Below are 21207 nucleotides of genomic sequence, written 5' to 3' on the forward strand. Positions count from 1 at the left end.
GCCTATGAAATTTGGGCATCTGCTTTTGACCTTGCAAGTGAGAGTAATTTGAAGTGGATGCCGACCTGGCAAGTAGTGAACCAGGAACTCTAGATGTGCATCAGGAATGTTTCAGTGCTTTTGTGAGATTTAAAATTATTCAAGACAGGATAATAAACCCCAAAAGGAGAAATGGTAACTTTAATGGAGTTGTTCTGGCCGTGTTAGCAGAGAGCCTGAGGCTCTAGGTGAGAGGTGGGAGTAGCACGACAGAAGTGCAGTCATAACAACAACTGAGCTGCCATTTGGAAGGGCTGTAGTGCAGGATCTCCCAGTTACTGAGGTCGAAGTTCATCTTCAATGAGCAGATCTCACAGCACAGCACTGCAGAATGGCACTGCAGCTGAAGGAAGTTGTAGGAAGAGTGGAGAAGCCAAGAGGTGTGTTTTCCTTCATCCCACTGAGACTTCACAATCCAGCCCTGGCAGAGCTTCTTTCCCTGGGAGAGGAAGAAGGCAGCAACATGATGGATCTAGCCACATTGCTTGAAGCCCAGGCTTGTCCCTGACTGAGCAAATTGGGGTTAAAACAGCCAACCTTCTGTTCCCTCCCAGAACTGATGTTCACCTGCATGAGCTACTTGCTTGGACTTTGTGGAAATTTCAAATGCAAGTCCACTGAGGGCAGTAAATGCCAGATCGCAAGGAATTTGGCTTTGGTTCCAACAAAATAATTTTCCTGGGACATCCAGAGATGGTTCCTGTCTTGCCCTGTACCATATTTGACCTGATCTTTTCCTGTAGGAGAAAATACACATTTGGGAGCACAGCTGAGTTATGGTTTAGAGGGGAAACAGCCCTTTGCCTTCTACCCTAAGCTAAATTGTGCCTGAAAATGGAGAGTGACTTCTCCAATCTGACTTTACTTCTTTTCAAGCTTTTAGTTTAGCTTAGTGGAAAGAGGGTGTACTTTGCTGACCACTTGAAAAAGGAAAGAAAGTATAAAATCATTGCTTGGCTGCACAGTTTTCCTGAGTAAATGTCTATTTTTAGTCTCAAGTAAACAATGAACCGTGAGTGCATTCACAGAAATTAAAGGAGTGGATTTGGCTCCTTCAAACACATCAGTCCTTATTGGACAAACCTGACAGTTTCATTTCTTTATATCACATTATAAAATAAGAACTGGAATGTTAGTAAGTACAAATTACTACTTATACCAGTTATGAATTTGGACTTAAACCCACATTAAACCATCTGTCTAAGTACAAGGGGCACAGAAAGGTAATTTACAGGCAATTAGTCAGCCAGGTGGTTGTGTTTATAGCAGTATATCATGGTCCCATTTTCAGTTTGGGAACATAAATCTGCAAAACAGAAACCAGATATCCTGTTAGCATTCCTTAAAGAAATGTTCTTTACACTAAAAAAAAAAACAAAAAAACCTGTGTAGTCATGATGTAACCATGCTTTGAGTATTTTCATAACCTGGTGGAATCTTGCTAAGGCTGATGAAGAAGAAACCTTCCACCCAACATGCCAACAACATGATTGGGATTTATAGCTGCAGGCTGGAGCACAAAGTCTTCAGGGGCTGGAGGGAAGGACAGAGAAATATCACTTGGAAGCAGCCTGAAGAGCAAGTCACAGCCTCCCTCCCTGAGGAACCCTCCCACACAGGAGTGTTTGTGCCTGTAGGAGCAGGACTGAGCACCCACCTTGCACTGCTGCAAGTGTTCAGCCAGTCCAGAGCTGCTGGGCTTTCCAGGAGGAAAGTTACCAAGAAAAGATGAAAGGCAGCCAAGGAAGTCTTAGAAGGAAAGGACAATATACATACTAAAATTGGTACCTCTGTGTGTAACCCACATCCAAATACTCCAGGAACAACCTGAGTTAAAAGGCTGGGTTTTTAGTGATAGGTAATAAATGGCAAAGAGTACAACTCACCACTACTGGTCCTACTCAGCAAGGACAATGGTATTTTCTTTGCAGTTTCATAACGTTTGCCATCTGAACATTTTGAGGCATTTCAAAACCTATGTTTCATAGTCTGGTGGTGGGAAAGTTCTTGCCAGCTTGCTGTGTCCTGTGGCCCAGCTGTGCCTAGTGCTCAGCAAACACCCCACAAAACCAGAGCCAGGGAACAGTGAAATATTGGTCAGCCATGTCCTCAACGCAGCAGTGCTGCTAATGTAATGGATAGTAAAAATATACTAGTGGAAAAGGAGCTGCTATAATCAGTGGTTTTATTTTGTTTGGTTTTTTTGGTTTGGTGGTTTTTTTTTTTAATGTGGGAATTGTCCTCAGTACTAAATAGGAAGTTTTTTAAGGGTAGAGCAGGCTATGATGACCTTGGAAATTCAGATTATGCTACGTTAGGTATTGTGATCTGTTGGGTAGATAAAAATGGAGCCATCTCCATCCTGCCAATAAGTGCAACAGATAAAGAGGGGAAAGGAGGGTATTTCTTTCCAAAGCCACCCTTAATCAGCAAAAAACAGCAGACAAAATTATCTTTGGTAGATGGGGATTTGTGCAGTATGGGTTACATTTATTGTCTGGCAGGTTATAAGCTGTATTTTAATTTCCGGTATTTGCCTGCTACATCCGAAGGAACAATACGAGCTGGATCCACTGCATGTCATTTATAAGTCTGTGCATGTCATTTATATGGTAATGGGGGAGTTCCCCCTCATCCCCAGTGATTTCTGCAAAATTCTGCATGCTGGTTCTCAGCATATTTAGCTTTCTCCAGCGCAAATTAAAATGCACATTCATGATCTTTGAACAAAGCGGGCAGGGATAATTGGTAATTTGAGCCTGTTCTGTACAATGCAATTCAAAGTAATAGTTATAATTTGCAGTTAATTAATCAGGGCTTTTTTCCCCTTAAAATTCTTAATTGCCTTTCTATGATATTGATTTTTAATAAGTTTTATTCCTACCAGTTTTAGAGACAATTATACAGGCAATTTCTTCTCACTGTTACTGCATGGCTCTGTGCGTGTTTATATGTATTTCCATATATTTGGGGATATTTTTTCAGAAATTTTTATATGCTGGCTTATGGATAGAGTTTTTGTCGGCTGAAATTAAAAAGCTGAAAATAATGGAATCAGTGTACGGCCAAGAGAAACAAGGTACAACAGGGAACAGAAAACTCAAATCAATACAATGAAATTTTTAAAGAATTTTAAATATCTGGGATTCCATTGCCACTATGAACAGTCAGCCTCATCTGGTATTTAATTCACTATCCAATTAAAACTCTCTTTAGAAGACTCTAATTGTTGTAGCTTTAAAGTAAAACCAGCAATCATTAGAGACACAAACTTTGGAGTCTCCAAGGAAATTAAGATGGTCATAAATTCAAAAATAATAATCTTGGCAGATATAGATGTACGTGGGGGTGGTGCCTGTGATGGCAAATACGCCTTGGGCACCAAGCACCCCATGCCTGACCAAGCCCAGCCCCATCCAACCTGACCTTGAATGACCAGGGATGGGGCATCCACCACCTCTCTGGGCAACCTGTGCCAGTGTTTCACCACCCTCATTGTAAAAAACTTCTTTCATATATCTAATCTACCCTCCTTCAGTTTAAAACCATCACCCTTTGTCCTGTCACAACAGGCTTTCTAAAAAGCTTGTCCCCATCTTTCTTAAAGGCTTCCTCCAAGTGCTGAAAGGCTGCAAAAAATTCTGCCTGGAGCCTTCTCTTCTCCAGGCTGAAGAACCCCAGCTCTCAGCCTCCACAGCAGAGGTGCTCCAGCCCTCTGATCCTCTTCCCGGCCTCCTCTGGATCTACTGGAATTTCCCCACTGGGCATTCTGCACACCAAACCCACGGGGGTTTATTTCCTATCTCACTTTTGGGAGTTTCTAGGCTGTCACTGACAGCTGGAGTTGCACAGACCTGGTTGGTGCCCCTGCCCCAGGGGCACAGATTTCCCTTTACTTTTGTCAGTAGATTTAGGGTTACTGCACACGAGTGAGTCTACAGCTCAAAAATATTGATAAAAGAAAGTATTTCCTGGTAGCAGGGATAAAAGAGATTTTGATGGATGGACATTATCCTGCAGGGATGTTTGTCTTTTCTTTTTGCTTACCTGAGTCCAGAGTGGAGGACCTTTAAGACACACACCCAGGAAGAACAGAATTCTGCTCAACATGCAAGTGCCACAACTCTGATAAACACAGTCAAACCCCACTGATCCATCAGTGGCATAATCTGATTACATACCATTACCTTCATTAATAATAAATGTTCCTGTTATTTTATAAGAACATTTTTTTCTGAAATATTGCTGCAGCTAATTTGAATTCTGTTTTTATCCACCTCTCTTTCTTTTATTATTCCTTGGTGACTCTATTGATCTCAGTAGTTCCTCTGATTATTCCGTCCTGTAAAATCAGATTCATCCTCTGAGTCATTATTGATCTAAATCTCTCAGTTAGCCGGGTCCTGAGTCACTGTTCAAGTTGAAACCTCTGGGAATATTGCCATAACAGGGCAATATATACCCTGAGTGGTTTTTTAATGGCTGTTCAATTACTTCAGCAGTTTAAACCCAGTAAGGAATTAGGAGCTAAACCAAATTCAGTCAGTGTGCTCCAGTTCCCATTTCATGAAGCAGGACTGTATTTTGCAATATTAACTGACATTTATTAGCACTCAGACTAGGTGACTAGCAGGTGCTGCTCAGGGTGAATAAATCATGCAAGCAATTCACATGAAAGACAGCTTGTGCAAGTGCTGATAAAAATCCATGGGGTTGAAGAACCAAGTTCTTTAATAGCAATGTCAGGCTGTTCAGTCTTCTTATCTCTCATATTTCTTTATGAAATGTTAAAAGAGATTGCTTTTGGGCACTTGTGTTCTTGAACTATTGCAATCATCTAATGAATTTTTGATTCAGAGGGTTTTGTGATCACTAACTTTCTTGATATATCTGTAGCTATTGAAATGGATCCCCTGTGTCAAGGCTGGCTGGCCATCTTCCTCCTATCATAAACCCCACAGATTCGTCAAGAAGAACCTGTAACTTTTAATTTAAAGGAAAGGTGAAGTCGAAGCTACTTGAGCAGGTTTGAATAGAGTAATATTCAGCATATAATGAAAGCCTTGGTTTGTCTCACTGCATTGCGCAGATAAGCAAATTGCATTCCCAGCCATAGCAACCTTTTCAGTGGCACCAGAGGGGTAAGGAGCCCTACTTCACCTGGGCCGTGTGAATTCTCTCTGGTCTGGGCCCTTAGCAGCTGAGAAGGTATGACAGGACCTTGCAGAGGGCGTTTACCCACGTCAGTGATCTACACTGCAAATTGCTCAGAGGATTTCTGCCAGGAAATGTTTCTACAGATTTAGTGCCTTCAGCTAACAGGCTTTCATGAAGACCTGACAACAGGCTGTGGGTTTAAGTTTGTGCCAGGTGATGGAAAAACACGTTGTTATTATACATTAGTGGCAGACAGCAGTTTGCCACTGCAGATGGGCTTCCTAGATACATTTGCTCTGTGGAGTGACTGCTGGAAACAGGAATAGCTGAGGATAGGATCTCTAATATTTCTATTTCGAAATTCAGCCCCCATTTTCATTATTACACATGGACATCCTGACAGATCACAAACCTGCCGGTGTCTGCATGTCAGACTTGTCATCGTGGTCCAAAGATGGTTACTGACACTGAGACTGACTCACACAACCAAAGGACACCTACTAATTGTTAGGAGCTGTTGTGAGCATTAATCATTAATGCTTTTGAAAGCTAAGGATTCCTAAGGATGGGGTACAGGTGACAAAAGCCCAGAAGGACAGAGAAAGAACCTTCTAAAAAGAGGAGAGAGACGATGTGGAGGCAACTCAACATTTTTCTGGTGTGTTTTTTTGGAAAGAGAACAGCTTTTATTGCAAATCAGGCCCCAAAAGACTGATGTGCCAACAGGATAGTATTGCTTCGTGTATGACACATGGTAACCCTGCCTGTCTGCTGTGATTGCTCTGGAGAGGTGCCAAACCTCGTGGGGAGTTGCTCATTGCTCCTGCTGGATACCCAGGGTCCATGTGAAACCTGAGGGACAGCTCCTCTCCGTGGCTTTTTGCACCTCAAGTGAGATTTTCAGAGCTGAGTGCACTCAGTGTGTCACAATGTGAAGGTGGCCTGGAGGAGACACTGAGCATTTTCAAATCGTTGAAGACTTCCCTTACTTGTAAGAATACATCTCAGATGACATCTCACACTTGTGTGTATCTGTTTTGTTCAATGGTCGATTGGGTTTTTTTTCTAACAAATCTATTTGTAGGATTGAGGGAGATTTTAAATATTCATGATTTCTTCGTTATTACAGTCTGAGCTTGGCCTCCTGTGTGTGTTCTGTAGGGTCTGAAGAGGTGTACCTGAGGATAGGATCAGGCTGCTGTTCAATAAAACCAGCTTTTGAAGTCCCCAAGCACTCAAACAGTAAAGAAGGTCTGGCAGCTGCATGCCAATAACCTTATAAACAACACCCCTATTGCCCTGACTCATATGGCAAATACAGGATCCTTTAGTGTTGGAAACACAACAAATTAGAAGAATCAATGAATCAGGGAAAAAAAAAGCAAAACAAACAAACCACAAACATTAAATTGACAATTTCTAAATGGGGTGAAATTAGTAGCCTCAGAAAATCTCTTCTGTCTGTCAGGAGCTTGATCCCATGTTAACATGATCTCATCCTGCTTCTTGGGGATTGGTATCCTAAAGGCTGTCCTAGAGCAGCACTGGTGGATATTTCTGGTAATTGGGACAGTGATGAGGAGTCCAGGCTGGAGTGGTCAGGATTTGGCCAGGCTAGCTGGCAGAGTTGCCTCTGATGTGTACACTCTGGCTTTTCTGGACGCTGTTTGCTCTTCATTCCCATGTGTTCCCTCAGGGATCCTGGCCAGGTACTAGCAAGCATCCCACAGTGACTTGTCTGCTGCTGGAGCACTGCAGCTTGTGGTGCTGTCCCCCAGAGCCACCTCCATCTCACAGAAGTGAAGGTGGACCACAGCCCATTTGTGTCCACGTTTGGTGGGGTTTGCCTGTTTGCCAAGCCTGGGCTTGGCTCAGGCCACGCAGCAGCTCTGGGGCCCACGTTAGAGATGTGGAGGTAAGACATGACCTTGCTGACCACACAGAACACAGGAAGAGTGGTTGTCCCCAGTGCCCAGCATGAACCCCCTGGCTGAAATGAGCTTCTCTCCCAGCCCTCAGCATCTGGCAACGGGGAGGCAAAAGCACTGGCCAAACCCTTGCCTGCTGTCTCAACACGATGTTCTGCAGGAGCAAGGGGCTGCCAGACAGCCTGAGCAGAAAACAGTGTGTGTTCCAGCAATTAAACCAGATGACTAAGAGGAACTAATGATACTTGCATCCCACACCTTCCCTGTGCTTGAGGAGATGCAGAACTCCTGGCTGGGCTCCTTTCCCATGGATGAGGGGCTGCCACCTTCTCATGGCTGCTGAACACACGAGAGCTGCTCGCCCTCCACGATGAGATTTGGGATCAAGGATCTGGTGTTTATAAAGTGCTCTCTAAAGCAGGTCCTCAAGAATGCCACAAAAGCAAGTAATAGTCTATTCTTCCTAAGCTTGTTGCCTGTCAGTGGCAGAGGAGACTGTGTTCCAAGCAGGAATAAAGGGCCACAGGGATGAGCATTGCAGCTTGTTTTTCTTAAGGATCTCTGGGAGCACTGCAGCTCATTTTTCTTAGGGATCTCTTGGAAAATAACAGCTTGAGAAGGATTGTTGTTTGCATCCAGATTCACAGAATATTCTGAGCTGGAAGGGACCCACAAGGATCGTCGAGTTAAACTCTTCATGGCCTAAATGGCCTGTACAGGGATCAAACCCACACCCTTGGTGTTATAAGCACCATGCTCTGGCCAGCTGAGCTAATCTCAGGGTCAGGAACTGTTTAATTGGGCTGAACCCATAGTTTGCCCTCAGCCACATAAATTTTTATATTTTTCTACAAAAGGTTGTTGAATTGTTCAGTGGACCTGCAAAATTGCATTTTTTTTCCACCTGATTCAATTAAACAACTGTGAAAGAGGATTAATTGCTCTGAAATCAATAGTTCTGCAGGGCTGTTGCTGACATCAGCACAAAATAATGTCAACACAGGAAAATGGAGATTGGATATGGTAATCTAAAACAGTTTTATACTATTTGCATACACATAACTACTTTTTACACTCATTTTATACTTATTACAATGATTTAATGGAAGTCAGTGAAGGCCTACACTACAGCAACTGAGAGAAAAATTTGGTTGTATAGAATAAAAGGTCGTTTTCCACAGCCATTCCTGAAACACATGTCTGTAAAAGCCAATGGGAACAATGAGCTTTCCTTAACTGGCTAAAAATACTTGCTTTCACACTGTACAATAGTAATCGATTTGGACATGTGGTTGGTGCTTTGAGATGATGTAGTAATTGATTTTAAAACAGATGGCAGCTGTCAAATAAGCATTTGTATTTATTTGATGTTTCTATGAGAACCCTTGGGGTTTCACTATCTCAGTAGTCTTTGTTTTCTCCTTTCCTAGACCCTCTTGCTGTGTTCTCTGATCTCTCTTCCTCTCATGTTCTTTTGATGTGTCCTACTGACAATTTCTTTTGAGCTTTCTTTCCCAAAGTAAGCCATTCCCTTTATGTCAGGCTTTAATTTCATTTTGCTTAAAATTCCTTTTTATTAACAGTTTTAATAAAACAGCAAAGTATCTTCAGTACACCAAACACTTCATGATCTGAGCATCAGCTACAGTACATCACACAAACAGAACCATTGGCTACAGTCCCCAGAACAGCTGTGCTTTACCACAGCAATAAATAATACTGGTCCTGAGAGCTTTGGAATCTTAAGCTGCTAATGCCTTCTAATTATTTTTCTATTCTTTTTTTAAGTGATCCAAAAGAGTTGCAGTGGTACCTGTCAGACTGTCAGAGGACTTGTCTGTCCAAGCATCTTTGCCGTCTTGTTCAAGTCTCTGTCTCTGTTAACTCAACTAGAAAATTGCAAGTTATTTGTGTCTTCTAATAAGAAGGCCCAGGAAAAATATTTTTCTTCACTTGCAAATTATTTCTTTTTCTCAGTTTTTTTCTCCTGATACCATCTTTTTCCTTTTTTTGTCAACTTCAAAAATTGGAAGAAATCTCTAAGCTACCAATGGATTTCTCAGTCAGTCACTGGAGAAGGCTCCATCTTTTCCCAAAGAGCAGGCCAGAACTTTGCCATTTTCAGCAGAAAGCTAAAATTCACGAATATCACTCAGGATGGACAAAGGCTGCAGAATTAGTTGGATTTTTAGAAAAGCATGAAGAAATGCCCATAGCCATGGCATTTACATGTGCTTATTAGCAAAGAGGAGCTCTAACAGTCTAGAGCTCTTTGCAAGGTTGGGAAGTGGATTTGTCAGGGAAATGTCTTTAGAAATGCCCCAATAGCAGGTTATGGTTCAGGACATTAAAACCATCTCTGTGGATTTCCAAATGTGGTGCATACAACAGTTTTTTTCCAGAACCTTCTGGTTGCCACTGAGATTGCACAAGATAAAGGCCTGGTGCTTTTCCCTGCATTGAGTCTATCAGGGAAGCCAGAAGTCTGAATGCACTTCACTGGGACTAGTCAGTGCTTAGATAGAGGTGGACATGATAATTAAAATGTTTGAGTTCTATGGCTAAAGGTGCTATACAAGTATTAAAAAGAATAGCCAAATCCACTAGTGAAGATTTTACAGGACTGGGGTGGATATTGTCCATGGAGGAGTGAGCCAGAGGGCTTTTGGAGTCTCTTTGAGGCCCATTTCCTATGATTCCTTGAGAAGTTTGTTACCTCAGGTAAGATACAAGTCTCCCGTTTCACTGCTCTTGCAAGTACTGCTGGAATTAAATTGCAGTTTGAAACAAGCAGGTGGATGCTTATCTTTATACACATGCTGGGCTAATTTTTGGTGACACACCTACTAGAAATGTCCACCCAACTTCTGATCCACTGTTCAGTCTTTCCAGGGATTACCCACATTGTATCATAGCTAAATGCTGCATCCAAGCTCAGATTCACCACAATTTGTTACTTGGCAGCTGAGAACCGAAGCAGGGGACTTCTCATTCTTCTCTCTGATGGTGAGCAGGAAAGCATCCATCAGGAAACACATCCTTCAGAAGAGATGGCATTCCCACTTTGGGCAGCCTGGTTCGCTCTGGATGCTGCTCAGGTCTTGATTCCAAAGACAGCCACCCATGTAATGCACTAAAGCATCAGCCTTGAATTCAGCTCAGGGAACATTCCTCTCCTCACACCTCTGTTACTGCCTCCAGTTTCTTCTCTCCTCCAGTGACACTGAAGTCTCTAAAATGGATATACACCCTGTTGTCACTGAATATACTCTGACCTGGGACTTCAAATGCTCCTCCTGAGGATCTGTTAATTTAGAAAAGTCTTTGTTTCACACAGCATTGAAATGATCATTTAGTTGGGCCTTATTCAGCTAGAAGGATTAAAATACACATCCTGTAATACTCCCTGAGCACAAACCCATCACTGGCTAACACATGTCCCCACTGCAGTCACTACTCGTGAGCAGGGTCATCCAGCTGTTTTCAGAGTGGCTCATTACTGAATGTGCTGACATGGAATAAGCACTGACTTGCCTCAGACCCTGTGCTTGAACCCAGCCAGCAGGTCTGAACAGCCTTTTTCAGCTAAGGGAACCGCACACTTTATTCTCACTATTTTTCAGGTTTGTATGCCCTGTTGGGGCTGGCAGGAAAAACTGTAGAGAAAGAAGGAGCACAGAGCCACCAGGATCTGACTGTGAGGAGCCTCAGCAGCTCACTCACAGCATCCTGACATCATGTCTCTTCATGCTCTGGGGAAGAGAGCAAAAGTTTTTTGATGAGTTACCACTTTATGCTTTTAGTCAGGAGGTCATGGTCTATATAGGTAGGGGGGCTTTGGTGTTTAAGGAGAGCCTGGTTTTTCATACACATGAGGCAGAACCTGAACTAACTTTAGAAAGACCCGGCAATATTGAATGCAACTGATTTTCAGAGCATGTGCTAAATGCAAACACATAAGGAATAAACTGTGTCCAAGAACAAATTGTCTGCAAATCATTTTTTCTTTCAGCTGAAAGGACTTTCTGGTACTAATCTATTCTATATTCCATAAGAATATTCTCTGGTTTGCTAAACTAACTGATCTCTCTAACAACAGCAAGGTCCTGGCTTTGTTTCAAGGCAAAGGTTCACTCAATTAAATCTCATTAACAGAGGACCACAAAACCTGCACTAAAACCTTTCTGGATGTATGACCTTCAGCAGAACTGCTTCATTAAGTCTGAGATCCTGGAGAAAATGTTTGCTGAATAAAGTCATTCCTAATTAATGTTAAAATGTCAAGGATTCATCTGCCATCCATCTTTACTCCTTTTTCTTTATGCTCTTCATTATCTCTTTAATGGCCAACCAATATAAAAGTCAAAAGCAGCATCTTTTAAATGTACATATAACAGGTAGGACAGGGCAGCAGAGCAAATTTGCCAGATGTGCTTTCCCTTGAAACATTTCGAACTTCCCAAATATCTTTCCAAAACCTCATTTACATGCTGCCATTAAGCATTGATTAATTAATTTGTTATTTATGAAAACCGTAAGTACTGAGGATTAATTTTCCCTTGCACCCTCTCTGATAGTACCTTGAGTTTTATTCCAAGCCATATGCAAGTCTTGATTAACAAAGTGTTTACTTGCCCTGTGATGAATATAATTGTCTATTCTCCAAGGATTGCTCATTCAATTTTTTTTTTTTTTTTAATTAAACCTTCTCTGGTGAGTTTCTGCTCATCAGACCAGAGGGACGTCCTAGTTGGACTGGGGGGGTCATCAGAGGGTGGTGTAAAAACCTGGTGGGTCTGAACTCAAAAAATCCTCATCTATTTTTCCAATGACCGGTGATGGCAGCAGATATTGGAGCTGCTTAGACCTGTGCAGCAGGACTTCATGGTGAACATTCTGAAGCCTCTTTAATTTTTATTCTCACATTAAAGTAATGGGACCCATCTTCCTGCCCATCAATCTGTACAGCATATGCAAGCCCTTCTGGTGGTTTAAATAGGAATGACTCACATGATATTAAGCCTCTTAATGAAAATGGATTACGTTATTGTCTTTCACAAAATGGGAGGTTTAAAAAAGCCAAGTTAATGTCTTCCAAATGTCAGTAACTGGAGACACTTTGGACCAAGAGTCAATTTTATAGCTTTTCTGCAAATCTGTAAGATGAGTTCATCTTTACAATGAAGGATATTAGATGATATGGAAAGTATTAGAAATGAGAAGTTATTTGAATTTGAATTTAATGAGAACTAGTATTAAAAGTAATTTCACATGATGGCAATATTGTTTTCTCCTTACATACCTGAACTCTGACATGTTTGCATTGACATCTTTCTAAGTACCTTTTCAATGGCAACTATGTTACTGAGATCTCAAAAATCCCAAAAGTCAGTGGTATAAAGGATCAGGCTCTAACCCTGGCTACTTATGGCAAATTGCCTTGCAAAAGCGATTTAAAATACGAAATAGGGATAAAAGTCAAGGTGGTATCCAAGGTATAGACTCTAAGGCCTGGTATCTTGTTCTGAAGCCTTTCATAAGTTACAGGAAATTGCTATATTTGTTTATTCCCAACTGGCAACAGAACTTAGGAATATTTAAATAGTTGCTGAAGCTCTTTCATAAGCACTGTTTGAATTGATTGGTACGTGTCTAGTCGGATGTTGTGAACTCTAATCATGTGCAGGACAACACGGCAGGAGCAGCAGGGCCTTTTGTGCTGTCATGAATGTGCTTACTAATATGAATAATTTGATGTTTCTTCAGCAAAGGTAATTAAGCCTAATAACCTATAAATACAGAGTAATTGTTATCAATTGTGTTCATTTGTGTATATGGCATAATTTGATGAGTATTTTTGATTGATATTCCTGTGGCATCCTCCCTGTGCTGTGATTAGACTGGGATTTTCGTATCTGCTCTGTTTCATTTATTGCTAAATAGTAATTTACCTCTAATAGCCCTTTTTTTTTTCTGTCCTCTCTCTTTTTTTTTTTTTTAATTAGAGGAGATCTTGAAGACTCACATTGCTCATTGGTGGTCTCCTGATGGTACCAGGTTGGCATATGCAACAATTAATGCTTCCAGAGTCCCCACCATGGAGATCCCGATATATACAGGCATCATTTACCCTACTGTTAAAACATATCATTATCCAAAGGTAAGGGGAAATAAAACAGTCAGTCCTGCTGTTCCGTTGAAATAAATAATTGTTTCTTTCCAGTAGACTCAGACAGGAGACTAATAATGCACGCTCACAGGCAATGAAAATAAACACATCCAGGGCAAGATCAGCTGTTCCCCAGTGAGGGTGGTCTCCATTACTCTTTAGCTGCATTTGTAAAATTGCAGTTTTCTGGTTCTATGAGAATTAGTAATTCTATATACAATGAAAATAAAATTTAAAAATCCTTGCTTTTTACACACACAAAAGCAATTTTGCTTCCACGCTGGAATGGATGGAAGTTGGATGGTGTCTGAGAGTTTGTCTCCAGGATGGGATTGTTGGTGTCTGTGGGTTTGGAATTTCTATATTTCAATATTTGGATATGTTTATATTTAGATATATTTCTATATTTAGTTTTTATATTGATAGATAGATAGATAGATAGATAGATACACACATACATACATATATTCTTTATTTAGATATATTTTCTTCTGTATAGAAGGAAAATGTAGTATTTGGGCTTCCTTAGAGTATCCAGGATGGCCTTATGTCAGTGGAGTCATTGGTTTTAGAGATTTGCTGTGCCTGAAAGACAGAAAAGACTTAAGAGCCAATCTCCCCTCGACTGCAGAGACCTGCAGCGGGTGCCCAGCACTGACACAGCTCTCCGCCAGCACAGACTCACTGCTGCTGTTATTGCTGTAATTTCCTGCTCTAAAGCAGTACAGGGGTGTCTGCTGCAGTCATCCCTTCTGGGTTTCTTGCTTTAAGCACTGATTGCCTAAGACCTCACATGCTGGTCCAAATTGAACCATAATTCAACAGGAGAGATACCCAGATATATGCAGGTTTTTTGGAAATCACAATGGCTCAACCCTTTTCCTATAGTACAAACTGAATCAGTATTTTACTGTATCAACCATCATCCTGTTAGAGAACCTTTTGTCAAAAGATGCAGGAAATAGCAATATAGTAGAATTTCTTACTAAGGGTAGAAGAGTCCTGAGTAAAATTGCCCCTTGTTTGTGCATACCAACCTCTCCACTCCTCTGCACCACATCCCCAGATTTGCAGTCTCCCTGTGAAAGACCACAGCAGTGCAGTCCATATCCCCTTCAATGGGAGTGCTTTTTATAATCCATGGGGATATAATAATTCAAAACCATTCTGTGTTGTATATTATATGGTCATTTATTAATTTTTAAAATCTAGGTTGGAATGGAAAATCCAACTATTTCTTTGCATGTGATTGGTCTGAATGGACCCACTCATGACCTGGAAATGACTCCCCCGGATGATCAGAGAATGAGGTAGGTGCTTTCTCACCCTGGGATACTGGCCCCAGTTCCCTTGGGGTTTTAGATCAGAGTCTGACTTTTTTCAAGATCATTTTACAGTTTTTAACACCAGACCTTTCTCTGCTGCTATCAAAAAGTTTAATTTTGTGTAAATCTGCCTAATTTTTTTTTCAAATTATTTGTCTTTTTATCTGTATTTTATAGAACATTATATTAAAACAGGTTTACAGTTAATAACTTTAAAATAACCTAAACCCATTTATGCAAAAGATGATGTGTGACCTGTGGCCAAACAAAATGGGCATTTGCCTTTCAAAAGTACAACTTCACCTGTGTACAGCAGGTGGGAATTCAGGATCACAGTATTCCCATCACAGTATCAGATTGGTGGCACCTGAAAAACATAATTTCTCTTTTGGTAGCATTCTCTTCAAACAGAGAGATTCAGAAAGGTTTTAATTACAGCAATAACTTCTGACTGCAGGATCCAAGTGTTGCTAATAAATTTGTTCTATGTGGTTATGGGTGGCTGTAATTTATTTGGTTGCAATCAATATTGCAAAATGATGCAAAATACATCATAATTAATTAGCTCCTGTATATTTAATCAAAACTACAACCATTGCCATCTCTAGGGATGATAGAAGTAGTGCTGTCAGAGCAATAGGGGTGCACTTTCATTATGTGTATGTTTTCTGAAATGGGAGGATCAGTGTGATAAAATTTCATTGAAATAGGCAAGAGGGATGTACTGCACATTCAGTTACAGAAGGGAGTTTCAAGAAAGCAGGGGAAGCGGATGATAAGGATCTTCCAGCAGACACATCCTATCTGAAGCATTTCAATGTGCTCAGTGCAGATGATATATGGACAGAGTGGCATTTTGTGTTCTTTTTATCTGGAGCAAAGTGATTTAGTACAATTAATAAAGCTGATGATAAAGTGAAGATATACCATGGCCTTTTTTCCTTCAAAATTGAAAGAAGACAGAAATTTTCCACAGAAATTGGATATTTTTCAGTTAAAAAAAAAGAAAAAACAAAAAGAAAAAACAAAGCAAAGATGATGATGGGAAAACATATTTGGGGTGAAATGCACAATATCAATCGCTTGTTGTTTTTAAATATCTTTCATTCTGAACATTTTTGTCAAGTTTTCTCCAATGCCATGCTTTTCTGTAAAAATAAAGAAAGTGAAAGGAAGGGGTTGAAACTGAAGGGGGGGGAAAAGTAGTAGTATAACATTTAATGCCTGACAGGCATTTTTTATTTTGGTGAAAACCACTGGACCTCAAGAGTTTCATCAGCAGATGGTCAGAACTGGATCATGATGCAGCTTATTTCTTATATTTGCATCTCTGGCGACAAATTGAGGAATGATGTTATCTCCCTGGAGTGCAAAAATCATCCCTGGCCCTTGCATGGGCCAGAAGCAGACAAATAATGGAAAAAATTCAGACAACTCCAGTCTGGATCTGAGACAGGAGTTGTCTGTGCCCCAGGGACCATGGGCTGGAATGCTGCCTGTCCCTTGGCCTGTAATAAATCACTGCCTGTTCTTTGTGGTGTTTGTGGCTTTGTTCCCATGGTCATACTGTAGGTATTCATATTGTAGAGTTGTTGGGGATGCCTGCCTCCAGGAAGCAGCCACAGACAGCTGGGGCATGAACTGGGGTGCTGCACAGTAACCAGTCTCAGATGATTGCAAACCAAACCAACAATGTCTTTACTGGGATGGCGAAATCCATTGCAAACTCAGGATGGCTCCACCCTCCCTGACAGGGCTCAGACAGGGTGTCCTTTCCCTTTTGCTCTGATGTGGATGTCTATAAACGCAGCGGTCGAGTATCTGCGGGTACAGATTTCGTTCTATGGAAGAAACAGGTTCTCCCTTAAATCAGCTCCATATAAAAAGGGACAGGTCAGGCAGAGAGGGCTTGGGAAATGCACTGACTTCCTGTGTTCTCCCCACTGGCTGCTTAACCAGTGCAGCTGCAGGAGCAGCAAATGTTTAAAATTAGCTGAGATGAATCACACCTTCTTGTCTCATTTTCCTGTGCAAAATGGGAACCATAAAGCTTGGTTGTCCTATAGAAGAGATGTGAAGGGAAGTAAATGAAATTAAAGACTCCACACTACTCAGAAACTGGAATAATGACTATATGCAGTTATCTGTGGGCTGAGTTATCCATAGTCTTGATGGCTGGGAGAGGCTTCAGAGAGAAATTGAGACTCCATGCCCTTCTCTGGGGTTGTAGGGAGCACCTTGATACACCTAAAATAATAATTTAAAGTTCCTGATAAAGAACTGTGGCTCCTGTGTTCAAACAGTGAGAGGGATGTAAAAATGAATATATGTCCTTGAAACTTTAAATTGGATTTATGGAAAAAATGCTCCAAGCCACAATAAGTACTAAAATCAAGTTCCTTTTCTGGGGAGACTGAATCTGCTCAGTTCATTTTGGAGAGAAAGAAGAGACAGTTATACAGTTTAATTTTGCCGTGTTGTTTTTTTCCTCTTAGGGCCTATGCTGTTGCTGATAAAGAGTAAAATTACAATTTTATTTCAGGCTCTAAATTTTCAGACTGCTGTTGTCTCACCTGGGCATATCCTTTCCCCCAGTGCAGTAGATGTAAGCATTGAGGCCTTTTGTTCCTTTTTCCCCCAGCCAATTTCAGGCACTAAATATTACTGAAAAGCACAAAATCAATTTCCAACTTGTTCTTTTTCTAGACAAAAATCTTTGTGCTTTTGCCCTTTCTCTTCAGTACATGCAGGAGCTCTTGCCAGAACATGCAGGACTCTCCAGCGACACAGCACGTTATTTCCAATGAGAGCAACAATTCCTTATACATATTTTATAGCAAACAAATGAACTAATAAATTTTTTATAGACTGTATGCTGTAAAAAGTCGTATTGTGCTTTAAGGATGTCTTGGCCCACATAGCCCAGCAGTTTATCATAACATCACCAGCTTTGACGGTTCAGCCGGAGTTGTGCCGTACAAATGAAGTGGTGGAGCCCTGAATTGCTGCAGAAGTGGATGTCTGGCAGCACCATGCCCTGGCTCTAATAAGGCAACCATCAGTGAATTTATTCCTGTATTTTCCAGCCCAGCCTAAGTGGTTGCACTCCTCACTATTGTACAGGACTTTTCCTGAAGATACCGATTACAGGACTGTGCCGCCCACACCCACGATTTACTCCAAGCATCATCACAACCTGAATATGTCCAGCAATAAGATGGTGCAGGGAGTGTGGGAGGGTGGTTTTGCTCATGCAAACTATCTCTGCTCATGTCTTTATGGCAACCAGCTGCATCTGCTTTACAGAAACCCTGTGTCACTCCAAATTCTGTCCTTCTTACTATTTGTCTTTTAACGCAACACTCCTGGATACTTTGGTGTGTAGTTGGAATACTCAGAGGCCATCAACTTTTCGTAAGCATAAAGAACCCAACCATTGATAGTGATGGGTCTGAGTCAGCTCAGGTTAGTGTGCTCAGAATGAAAATAGGTTGCAATTTCTTTTCCACCTGTGCATAAGTTTGTAGCTCCGGGCAGTTCAATCCTTCTCGGAAGACAGAATAGCTTGAAAGACTCTTTATCTCTGTATTCGTCTCTTCTTTGAAAATAACTTCCAGAAGTAGCAGATAAAACACCTGCACAGCCCTAAAAATGTCATTTTTAGGGGTTGAAATCCATACATAAAGCAGCCTAGAGACATCAGGACACGATGTTCTTTAAAACCATCAGTCTCTCCTGAACTGTTTGCCTGCATCAGCCCCCGACTGCTCTGCCATGTGGCAGTTCATTAGGATGGCAGCATTGTGATTTGGTTTGTGCATGTCTGTGTTTGCAGGGACTACTACATCACCATGGTGAAATGGGCCACCAGCACCAAGGTGGCAGTGAACTGGCTGAACAGGGCCCAGAACGTGTCCATCCTGACGCTCTGCGACGCCACCACAGGGGTTTGCACCAAGGTAGGAGAGATTAGCACAGCAGTCACTTGCCATCAGTGTTCATAACCCATGCAAGGAGAAAGTATTTAAGTTATTTTACATGATGAAAAGTCAGCTGGCACACATTAATTTAGGCAGACAGAATATAAACAGTGTTCACAATTTTTAATTCTTTTTCAACACCTAGAAATCCAAAAACATTCTGTGTGTGTGTGAGGGAGAGTGATTACCTGTCTTGAAATACCTGTATCCTCACACAAGCTCACACACCTCAACAGTTTGCAACCTAAATATCTTTGCAACATTCTAGCTGTGTTATATGTATTTAATGGCATTAAAACCAGCTCATGCTTATCTACACATGCCTTAATTGTAGTTAATTAATCCCTTCTATAAATGCACTAATACAAATGGTGTATTGATATAAAATCTGGATTAGCACATTCCATCATTTAAACTGGCATATGTTTCCACTGTATAAAACTGTTCTTATACATCCATCCCTTGAAAAAAATGATGCAATTCTGTGCATAGAGCATGGTGAGAATTTTTTTCTTAATAATTTTCATTTCAACCTTTATTTATTTCTTAAGAAGCTTTATTTCTTTGGGGAATAATGTATCTTGTGGATTTATGTGTTTGTCTGTATGAGTAAAATGCTTTCTTGATCTAGTGAATGCTTATCCATCAGGGAGGAAAGTCAAGGAAAGCAGCCACTTCATTCCACTCCAGAAACAAATATTTGAACAGTTTCTTTGTATTTCTGAACAACCTTTCAACTACAATCTGACAGCTTCCTGCATCGATAGGCAAAATATAATATGTGACAAGTATGGTATTAATGATCTTTTTGTGTTTCAGAAACATGAAGATGAGAGCGATGCCTGGCTGCACAGACAGGTATGAGTGATCTTCTCCTTGAGGTCAAGGTTTTGGTAGGATTATTGTTTCATTGAGTTTTTCCCCAAAGAGAAAAACTGATTTCTGGCCCTGAGAGAGATACTTGGAAGATGGCATCTACACTGGTAGGTCCCACTGTTCTTAGCCTGGAATTTACTTGTATTTAAAAGAGATGAAAGGCTGATGTTGGTAGAAGACCACTCACTGGCAGTATCTGTAGAGGACTCATCAGCCTCAGAGGCAATCCTTCATACCCTACCCTCATGCTGATGATGATTTAAACGCTGTGGTGGTTGTTTTCTGGTCATTTTATTAAGAGGATCTGTGTCCATTCAGGGACAAAATCATGCAGATAGACAGTTAAATATCATATGTAACACTTGCCCAGGAGTCAGTTTGTGACCTCAGATTACATTAAGTTGTTCTTGAGAGAGAAGCTGTGATCTCAATTCAGCCACAACACTGAACTGTTTCTCTAGCCTTGTGTGAATGCCAGACAGGGAGCAGCATGTCCCATAATATCTTGTATTGTATGTTTTTCCAAGTCCAGGATTAAAGCATTTCAAATTTTTGCCACAGCTTGTTCAGAGGAGCCAAGAACCTGTAGAAATGACACTACATCCGCTCACAGCAAGAACAATGCTCTCCTGTGTTCCAGTGGCTGTCCTGCAGCAATGGGCTACGTGTGATGCAGATGAAAATCGATTGTATATGGGGAAATAGATTTTGTGCTCCAAGCATTTCAAATAATCTTTTGCTGATATCGAGTAAAAATGATGCTGAAATAGTCTTTACATTCATAAGGACCATATTGGCTTGAGTAGGAAACAAAAGCTTTAAAGACAAGCCAAATCAAGGGAAAATTAAATTGCCTGGATATTGTATATTTTAAAAAAACAACAAAAAAACCCCCCAGGATTTATTTATTTTATAAGTTTGAGGACAGTAGTAATCCTTTAGTTACTATGTACTGCAGTATAGTAGAAGTTGTGTTTTATAATATTAATGCAGTACAGTGGAACTTGTGTTTTTACACTGCTCTGGTTATTTAGTCACCTACCACGTGGACAGGCATTAAAAGATGGTTCTTTATCCTCAATATCTGAAGTAAATGGTCTGTCAGTCCCTAATGGGCCTGCTTCTAGGGAAATACATTTTGTTTTACTACATCTCCAAAAAGCATATACTTAGTTTGAGAGCACATACTTAGTTTGATGTTAGAGAAGGATGTTCATTACAGCCAAATGAGTCAGACATCTCAGTGCTAAACTAAAATAACATTTTCTATGGACTTTGGAGACATTTGATAGCACCCTTCAAAAGCTTTTGCACGAGTCTGAAGAATTATATAGCTCTTTTGCCTCTATTTCTGACAACAAAATTACTTAAAATTCTAGTTTTGACTGAATATGATTACTGGGATAATTGTATTTTCTATATTTGCCTTTTATTCTATGACACATTAATCTAGATAACTGGAAAGGTATTTTCATGGCATGTGTGTCTGACTATGAGGATGATTTGAAAACGTTAAACGCTAGTTTGGGTATACTAACCTCTTCAAGAAGGAGATGAATTGCACACCAGGCAGCTGCTGAAGGAGCTCAGGAGTGTGGCTCAGCTCAGGATGATGACTCCTTGGTTGAGACATTTTAATATAAGTATTTGCAAATGAGCCAGGTGCTCTGTCCCCTCTGGAGGCAGCCAGGGTGGTGGCAGTGGGGTCACACAGCCAAGGGACCCTGGGCAGG

At 40.9% G+C, this 21207-nt stretch overlaps 1 protein-coding gene across 4 annotated transcripts in view; it reads left to right on the forward strand.

Moving 5' to 3' along the window:
* The window catches only part of DPP6 (dipeptidyl peptidase like 6), a 540742-nt gene that overhangs the window by 476407 nt on the left and 43128 nt on the right, over nucleotides 1-21207 (forward strand). For all 4 annotated transcript variants that reach the window (XM_017728903.1, XM_017728904.1, XM_017728905.1 and 1 more), the window contains exons 9-12: nucleotides 13130-13284; nucleotides 14506-14603; nucleotides 18454-18577; nucleotides 19418-19456. In XM_017728903.1, the coding sequence (XP_017584392.1) occupies nucleotides 13130-13284; nucleotides 14506-14603; nucleotides 18454-18577; nucleotides 19418-19456 (416 nt within the window). The remainder of the gene's footprint in view (nucleotides 1-13129; nucleotides 13285-14505; nucleotides 14604-18453; nucleotides 18578-19417; nucleotides 19457-21207) is intronic.

This window comes from Corvus brachyrhynchos, unplaced genomic scaffold, assembly GCF_000691975.1.
Source record: "Corvus brachyrhynchos isolate BGI_N302 unplaced genomic scaffold, ASM69197v1 scaffold52, whole genome shotgun sequence".
Classification (NCBI taxonomy): Eukaryota; Metazoa; Chordata; class Aves; order Passeriformes; family Corvidae; genus Corvus; species Corvus brachyrhynchos.